The 9,021-nt window shown below is 64.0% G+C and overlaps 1 protein-coding gene across 2 annotated transcripts; it reads left to right on the forward strand.

The window, feature by feature from the left end:
• The first annotated feature begins 377 nt into the window (after nt 1-377).
• On the forward strand, nt 378-7,840 carry VSTM2L (V-set and transmembrane domain containing 2 like). 2 transcript variants are annotated; one of them, XM_072350462.1, is made up of 4 exons: nt 378-594; nt 5,535-5,704; nt 6,034-6,084; nt 7,083-7,840. In XM_072350462.1, the coding sequence occupies exons 1-4, from the start codon at nt 486-488 to the stop codon at nt 7,353-7,355; spliced, it is 603 nt and encodes a 200-aa protein (XP_072206563.1). In that variant the 5' UTR covers nt 378-485; the 3' UTR covers nt 7,356-7,840. The 2 variants fall into 2 exon arrangements, with proteins under 2 accessions (XP_072206563.1, XP_072206562.1); XM_072350461.1 differs by having other exon boundaries at nt 380-594; nt 6,031-6,084.
• The last annotated feature ends 1,181 nt before the right edge of the window (nt 7,841-9,021 follow it).

The raw sequence follows: 9,021 nt of genomic DNA on the forward strand, positions 1-9,021 counted from the left end.
CGCCGCCTTCGGGCTCTTCGTGTTCTGAACGTTTGAGCACAAAGAACGCGAACCGTGCGGGCGGTGCCGGGCCGACCCGGAGCAGCCCCGGGGTGTGGGCTGAGCGGCGGGCGGAGGGGGAGCAGGAAGGGGGGGGGGGGTCGAGAGAGCGCCCGGTGCTCCCTAACGGCCCCGCTCCCTCCGGTGCCGTGGATCGCCGCGGTTCCGCTCGGCGCTCGCTCAGCCCCGCCCCGCGCACTTTAAGAATGAACCGTGGGAAAAAACTTTGGGGGTGTGCGCGGGTCGGGATCCCTCCGCCGGGCGGGGGAGGCTCCGGGCTGAGCCGCGGCACCGCCTCGGCGAGCGGCGCCCTCCGCAAAGCGAGGGAAGAGCTCCGCAGCGCGGCGGCGCCGGGACCGCGGCGCAGCCCCGGGGACGCGGCTCGGCCCGGCGGCGCCGCCGCTCCCCCCCCCCACCTCCTCCCACCCCGGGACGGAGGCGGCACGATGGGCGCCCTGGGCCTGGCCGTGGGGATTTTCCATTACCTGGGGCTCTACCTGCAGCTCGGCGCCGCCTCCCGGCCCCCCCCGTGGGACGCCCCGGCGGAGGGCAGCGGTGAGCGCGGGCAGCGGGCGGGCGGCGGGCAGCGGGGATGGGGCCGGTTGCCCGGGGAAGGGGGCGGCAGCGAAAGGGGCGCGCCCGGGGATCGGTCCCGGCGGTGCGGCTCCCCGGGGCGCGGCGGAGCGCGACCGAGCGGCGGCGGCGGCGGTGGTGACGGGGGGGGTCCCGGGGGCCACGGCGGGGCCGGGTTTCGGCACACCGGAGCGCTCCGTCGCGGCGGCGGAACGAGGGCTGAGGGTCGGGGCTGCGCTCCGCCGTTCCGTTCCCTCGGCCTCCGCCGCCGGGCGCGGTGCAGCCCCGTCTGCATCCCGAGCGCCGCCGCGCGCATCCCCGTGCCCCGCCGCACAACCCTCGCGGCGGGAGCGCCGTCTCCCCTCGAGGCTCCTTCCGTTCCTTCCCGTTCTCCGTCCCCGCGGATCCCCCGCCCGTAGGACGGCGCCGGGATCTCCACGGGATCGCGGCATCGCGGAAGCCGGCGCTGCCCCGCGCCACGGGGGGCTCCGACCCGAACCGACCGCGGATGTGCGGGGCCGTCGGGGATCCCTCCCCGCCCCGGGAGCCGCTGGAGGGGCCGGGCTGGGGCCGGAACCGGCGCCGGGACGGGGGGAGGGGATCTGTCCTCGCTCCATGGGGTGAAGGCGAAGGGCTGCGGCCGGTGGGGTGGGTGAGGTGGGTGAGCGGCGTGCGGGTCCCGCACAGCATCCTTGAGACATTGAGCGATCGGTAAAAATAATGAGATGAAGCGGCGTCTGCGAAGGAGAAGGGACCGAGGGGGGGACGTGGAGGAGGGGAGCGCACCTCGGAGCCCCGGTACGGCTTTGGGCTGCGAGCGGTTCCGCAGCGACTCCCTTAATCACAACAGAAACCTTTATTAACGATACTGAAAAGCAGTGAGTAAGTGGGTCATGGATAATAAGCCATCCGTGTTCAGTAGGTGAATACCAATTCGATCAGATCCGTGCGCCGTATCAATCGCCGCCTGGCAGAAGGGAGGCGGTTGGATCCCCGCGATCGGGGGGCTGCGATCCCTCCTTGAGGCCTCCGGGCTCCCCCTGAGCTCCGTGCAACGCCGAGCCCACCGCGTCCCCAGGAGAGGGGTCAGCCCGGGCGCAGGCGGTGCAGGGAGGAGCTGAGCGAAGGCTCCGTGGCCCCAGAGTGGGCAGCGTGTGCCCGGCGGTGCTTCCAGCCCCGAGCCGCTCGGGAAGCAGCGCGTATCGCGAGCTGGAGAGCCCCGTCTCCTTCCCCGCATCGTTTGCAAGCGGTAGCGGCTCCCATCAATAACCGCCGGCTGAATGGCTGAGGGCTGCGGGAGCGCTGGCCCGGCTCCCCGGGGTGCTGCCCCGCTCCTTTGTCTCACACGCCAATGATTATTCTATCAATTACTTTCATAAACACTTTGCGTCGTGCCGGATTTTTTCATGCTTCCTGCTGGGAATTCTCCATCCGATGTGTTTTTCCTGCTGCTGTTCGTGCAGTCATTCAGCGCAATTACTTCTGACACTTCTCCTCATCAAATGTCTGCGCGTTCCTTTCCCTTGAAGAAGGCTGGCAGGCGACGGCCGGGCGCTGGGAATTACTACGTTAGGACGCCGACAGCTGGTTTTAAACAGAGCCCGGCGGTGGGGCTGCGGATGGGACCCCTTCAGGGCCGGGGGCTTCGCTGCTGCCGTGGCCGTGCTGGGGACGTTCAGCACCGCCTCTGTGTCAGCAGCTTTGGGATCGGGACTTAGGGATCCCCTATCGCCTCCCCGCATCCTTGCAGCCCCCTGCTGCAGTGCTTGGGGTGAGGGACCCCCACGTGGATCCCCGCTGTGCTGTGCTGTGCTGTGCTCTGCTCTGCTCTGCTCTCCCCAGTGGGGAAATCATCCCGTAAAGGAGAGATGGATGCATTCCAGCGGTGCAGGATGAGCTGCCAGGTGCTGTGCTGGGGTCCCTCCAGGAGCCATAGGGCCAGGCCCGTTTGCATTTCCTTTTTGCCACTTCTACTATCAAATAACCCCCTCATTCCCTTTGGGAGCAAAGTGCTGTGTCCAGAGCTCCAGCCCCACACGGCTGCTGTGGGATCAGAGAGCCCCGGTGCTGGCTGCAAATGGGGCTGCAATGGCAGAAATCCCCCCAGGTTCTGGGTTGGCTCGGCCTGATGGCACCGTGAGCTCTGCAGGACGGCTGTGGTGGAGGTGCCAGCAGCGACCCTGTAGTGGTGAAGCCCCGGTGCTGCAGGGCTGGGCCAGACACAGCTGTGTGCAGTGGGAAAAGGCCTCAGTTCATGGCTGAGGCTGGGTGGGGGGCTCTGGGGTCCCTGGGTGGGCGCAGTGATCGTTGCGTTGTTGAGTTCCTCACTGTGATCTGTTTCAGTGGCCCAGGGCTCGCATTGCTGTCTGTAGATGTCCTACATTGCTGTCTGCAGGGCCGCTGGGAGGAGATGTGGTGGATGGGAGCAGGAGGGGGGTTTCACCCTGCAGTGTGGGGCAGCACCTGGGCGCTGCTCAGGGACACCGCTGTGCTGCAGCCCCAAAGCTGTCGGTCCCATTGGGTCGGTCGTCAGCAGGGTGCTGACATGGACCGGGTTTGGGCTGCAGCGGGACGCAGCTGTGTGCACCACTGCGCTGCCCTCCGTGCACTCTGCTATGGGGCTGTGGGGGGGGGGGGTGCAGCTGTGTGCAGGATGAGCAGAGCACGTGGCCCCGCTGGCAATTAGCGCTCTGAGTGTCTTGACTCACCCAACCATAATAAACCGTGAATTATGACTCGGAGCTTTATGAAGAGAAAGAATCAGCCACACTTGATCGCTGCTCGAAACACAATAGCGGGGGTTGGGAGGGGGCTGAGGGGGGCAGCAGCTCTCACAGCAGCCGTGCATGCCCTGCACTGCCCCCCACATTCTGTACCCCGCGCTCTGCTGCACCCTCAGGGCCATTTCTCCCCCTCCCCACCCCCCTTTTCTCCCTCTCTCTGCCCTCTGTGCTTTGCACTGCGGGGTGGATGTGGGGCGATGGTGCCCGGACCCCCATGTAGGGGCTCAGGCTGTGGTCTGGTTGCTCTGTGGGCTCTGCCTGTTGGCCCAGCACAGCTCAGGGGCTGCGGAACAGAGCTGCAACCATCAGCCCCTAATCTCCATCCCTGAGCCCCACAGCCTGGAGCAGGGCTGGTTTATCCCCAGTGCTGGTGGTTCCGTGGTGCGATGGGGGCTGCGCTGGTTCAGAGGGGTAAATAATTCACGGAGCGAGCTGGTGCACTAAGACAGTAATTAATATGCTTTTGCAAATGTCCAATACATATTTAATCACCCTTCGGTGCGTGTTTACACAAATAGCACCCGGCTGCGTGCCTGCACTGCGATGTCAGACACAGCAACTGCCAGCACTGAAGGTTTGGGGTCTGCAGCCCCGCTGCCCCCACCTGGGATGTGAGCTGCTGTGAGTGCTGGGCTGCAGGTGCTGAGAGGGGCTCTGAGCTGCTTCCAGGCACTGCTGGGGCCGTGGCCATGGGGCAGGGGGCTGTGGGGGCTGTGGGGGCTGTGGGGGCTGTGGGGGCTGATCTGCCCTGCGGGGGAGGGGGGGCAGCAGCCGCTCTGTCTGCAGTTTATGAGCGCACGGAGCCGTCCCAGCAGGCGTTTTCAATTCCGTTTATCTGTGTTTCCCCATTGAGTTCATTTTATTTCCCCTGATTTTTGTTTCCTGGAAGATTTATCGATCCTGATTTGCTCAGTTTATGACAGGTAGAACCATAAAGCAGCGGAGCCGCGGGCCCTGCAGCCCCCCCCCTCCTTCCGTCTGTGAGGACGTGGTGCAATGTCAGGGACAGGGATGGGCTGGAGACCAAGGGGGGCTGCCCCATTGCACCACCCCTTAGTGCCACAGCTCCAATGCAGGAGCCCCGCGTTGTGCGAGCTGCTTGGGAAGGGGATGGGGATGGAGTTGATGGGGACCCACCTCCCATTGTGCCATTACAGCCGTGGGATGATGAGGAGAGCAGCACACAGCTGGCAGAACTTGGGGCTGCTGTAGGTTTGCTCATGAAGGCCCTTCCTGCTCCCACCCGGCTGCTGGAAGCCAAAGTGTGGAGGGATGCACCTCTGCCACTGGCAGGCAGGGATGGAGGGGCCGCAGCTGCAGTGCTGAGCCCACCCGTGGTGGGAGCGTTGGGGCACCGTCAGCCCCGCGGTGCCTGCGTCCCTCCATTCCCTGCTAAGATGGATTAAAGGCAAGCGATAAGTCGATGGGATTGCCATGCGTCCGGGGGGACGGAGCGATATTAGAGGCATTAACTTTTCTGTCATGCTGATAATAAGTCGTGTTCTGATGGGATCAGGGCTGTGCATGGGGCTCTGTGTGGGCACCGTGGGACTGAATGGCCACTGCAGCCACAGCAGCCACCTCTGGGGACGGATCCTTCCTAGGCCTGGCTGGGGGGGGTGCCAGCAGTACCACAACTCAAAGCAGTGCCTGTGGAGGGGGGGAAAGGGGGGGCAGTGCTGTGCCAGCCCTGGGTACCCCGTACCCGCACCACGCTGTGGCTGTGCCATCTCCCAGTGACCCCCACGTTGAGACCGACGTACAGAGGAACGATGATCTCTCCAGAGGAGCTGAAAAGAATTCTAATTACATCTCGGAACAATATTTGTTTTGAGAGAGGAAAGCAAACCATATGGCATGTGGGAGATTGTTTGGGGGCCGCATTAAACAAGGATTTGCTTTTCATTTATGCTCTGATTTCGGCGGAGCTGCCATCGCACTGCATTCATATCGCAACCTTTTGGATCCTGCATTGGGGCAGAGGGCTCGGGGGGTCGCGGTGGTGGAGGCACAGGGATGGGGATGGAGCCGAGCAGCCGGGGAAGGGGGGTCGGGGTGTCCCTATGTTGGGGTTATGGCACGGCCCCGCTCTGGGCACGGCACATCCGCGGTGCCCGCAGCCCCGCTCTGCCCATACAGCGCTGTTCACCGAGATCCCGCACGATGTGACGGCGCAGGCGGGTGAGGACGTGGAGATGGCCTGCTCCTTCCGCGGCAGCGGCTCCCCGTCGTACTCCCTTGAGATCCAATGGTGGTACGTCCGCACCCACAAGGACTGGACGGACAAACAGACTTGGGCTTCAGGCCAGGTAACGCTGCGGCCGGTTCCCTTCTTCCCCCCCGTTTCCATGTCTATCGGCCTTGGCACGTGGCTGTCTCCGTTTCCCTTTCTGTTTGCACAGAGATAAGGGCCCAATAAAGGGAGGGCGGCTGTCGGGATCTTAATGAGCCTCATTATTGCACGGTTGCAGAGCTGTGTGGGCTGTGCCGTGCGCTGAGGCCATGGGGGTCACTTCCAGCCCCGCTCCCATCACGGCTCCTCATGGGGTGGGAATCGGCCGATGGGTTCCCCCCTGCTCCAGCCCAACTAATGGCCTCCCATCTCCTCCCATCTCCTCCCGTTCCTCTCTCTCAGCAGCTAAAAGCATCACAGCAGGAGGAGGCTGGGAAGGACGCGACAAAAATCAGTGTGAGTTCCGACTGTGGCTCTTAGGAGGTCTGTGCCTGGGGGCAACGCTGCCCCGCACCCCCCAACCCCGGCACCCATTGCATGGAACACGGGGGGGCTGCCCCACACGGGGGCTCCTTCAGTCCCCATCGGCCCAAGCTGAGCAGTGCAGCACCCAGCAGTGCCACGCTGGGTGTGACCCTTTGGGGAGAGAGGTCAGATTTCCTCCCTGGGTTGGCGTTCCCAATCCAGTTACACTCATGGGATCAGAATGAGGAGACACCAATGAGTTCAATTAAACGCATCCTCCTGGCCGTGTGCTGCTGCCTGGCCCCACAGCATCCATCCCAGCAGAAGGGCAGGGAGTGCTGAGCGACACGGAGCCCAACCTGCGCCATGTGGGCGCTGCCATCCCTCCTCATCAGCAGGGATTAAGGCCCGTCCATCCCACTGCTGGTAATGAACACCCCGGGCAGACCACATCCCCTTTGATCCATTGGCTGTGTGCCTTCCTCAGGGCTGAGCCCCATTTGTCACCTTCCTCCCCATGGGCCGCACGGCACTCCTGGAAGCAACTCTTGGGTGCCCTGTTCCATGGTGCTGTGCTGCCCACCCCCCTCTGCTCCCATTCCAGGGGTGGTTTGTGTCTCTTTGGCAGCAGCTCCGGCCCCATTTCAGCCCCATTTCCAAACAGCAGGAGCCCCCAGCTGACACACACACAGCGGCCGGCAGAAAAACGGCCTGTGCCGTCCCGTGTGATTATAGGGAACGGAGCCGGGGGCCTCGGGGCGGAACATCCATCTGATTTATTGACCCAAGCCCACGGCAGCGCAGGCTGCTGAAGAAGTCTTAAATTTCATTGGGTGATAAATACCTCCAGACAATCCATTTGGTAGGAAAGCTAAAGGAAAGCTAATTAGCAACGTGGCAAATACCTCCGGGCTGCACCCAGGGATGGGAGCCGGGGGGGGGTCCCAAAAGGGGTCTTAGGGGGGTCCTGACGATGCGCTGGGCTGCAGGTGGTGAAGGTGGTCGGCAGCAACATCTCGCACAAACTGCGGCTGTCGCGGGTGAAGCCGGCGGATGAAGGAACCTACGAGTGTCGCGTCATCGACGCCAGCGAGGGCTCGGCCAGGCAGCACAAGGTGAAGGCGTATCTGCGCGTGGAGGCGGCGCGCGGAGCCGGACACCCCCAGGACACGCAGCCGCCCGGCCCCCATCTGCATCACCACCAGCACAAGGCCGGCAGGGAGCTCAGGAAGCGCGCGGCCGATGCCTCCTGCGCGCTGTAGGACTGACACTGCCCCACAGACTGACCTCCACGCTGGGGTCCCCCCCCCCCCGACCCGGTTTGCACCTCCCAGCTTTGAGCCCCTTGGGAACCCCCTTATCCTGCTCCCCTTTGTGCTTTGCAGAGCAGACCCCCACCCGCACCCCCTGTAGGAAGGCCCCGTTTAGTTGCTTCGTTCCCTTTCACTCACCCCACTTTGCAGCCCATCTGTCATCACAGCAGCCATTTTAGGGACTGTATCTATTGCCTCTCCCCTGCTTGCCCCACAGCTGCCCCAGCGTGCCGAGGCCTGAGCCCGTGCAGGAAGGATGGTGCGGGAGGGGGGAGGGTCTCACTGCCGCCCCACTGCCCACACCCCGGGACCCCACCATGGGGCACCACCGCTGGGGAGGGGACTACAGAGGGGAGAGGGCCTGGGGCCCTATTGCCCTCACCTCCCCCCCTCCCAGCCTGCACCACCTGCAGCTAATAAAGCTCCTTAACGAATCCTGTAGGCGTCTCTGTCCTTGGAGGGGCAGGGGGGGATAAAAGGGGCCACAGCACGGATGGGTCTCGCTGGGGGCTGCTGTGCACTGTGGGGCTGGGAGCAGTGGGAGGGGTTGGGCACAGTGAGCAGCAGGTGTTTGGGTGGGCTCTGCCCCGTGAGTTGGAGGAGCTCCTTCCTGCTGCTTGTTGGCAGAGCTCAGTTCTGCCGCTGTTTATTAAGCCGTGGAGCTCCGTTGCCCTCTCGGTGCGCCGCTATGAAGCGATCTGTCACGCGATGGAGTAACAGTAGCCCGGTGTCAGCAGCACTGGGGGCAACGCGGCTGGAGTTGGGGGCTTCACCGCGGACAGGAGACGCCATCATCACCTCGAGCGAGGAGCTCCGGAGCCCATCGATACAGCGGTACTTCGGCAGGGCAGAAACGCGTGCAGCAGCAGCAGCAGCGCTGGGCTCTGCTGGAGGCTCCGCTCATCTCCGTGCGATCCGCTCGGCTGCTCCCCGCCAGGGAATGGAACTCGGGGTGGGAGGGAGGATCAGCCGGCGGGTAAGAACCGTCTGCAGGAGGAAGGGGGGGAGGGAAGAGCCGGGGCTGCGCTGAGGAACAGGCTGCAAATCACCTCAAACGGCGAGCAAACAAATGGCTGTTTGGCGTGGCAATTTGCAAAACCTAGAGGCAGGCTGTTAAAAATAACAGGTTTTATTGGAAGAGATTCATTTCGCGGAGTTGATGGGAAACGTTGGGAGATGGAGCACGGAGAGACGGGCCTGCGGGGCTGCAGCGGGGCTGGGGGCTGCACCCAATGTGCGCGGCGCTGCCACCTGCGTGCAGGCAGAAAAGCTGCTCGCTCCAGCTGCAATGAAGCCCGGGGGAGATCCGGGCCCGCAGAGCCCTGCAGGACATGGAGATGGCAGTGCTGGGTCCCAGAGCTCTGCTGCAGGACGTGGTTGCTGGGCTGCTGCCCAGTCCCATGTGCTGATGTGGCCGCAGCCGGTGCCGTCTCCTGGCCCGGTGGGTCTCTGCAGGTAGCTGAGGAGCAGCAGCGGTGCCACCACTGTCACCGTGGGCTCTGGCACAGCTGTGTCTGCAGGCTGGACCTGAGCGGTGGGTTTTGAACAGGGCTACAGCGACCCTGGAAGTTCTGCAGCGATCCCAGGAGGGTTTGGGAGACTAAAGGTGATGTTT

The sequence above is a fragment of the Excalfactoria chinensis genome, chromosome 15 (assembly GCF_039878825.1).
Source record: "Excalfactoria chinensis isolate bCotChi1 chromosome 15, bCotChi1.hap2, whole genome shotgun sequence".
Taxonomy (NCBI): Eukaryota; Metazoa; Chordata; class Aves; order Galliformes; family Phasianidae; genus Excalfactoria; species Excalfactoria chinensis.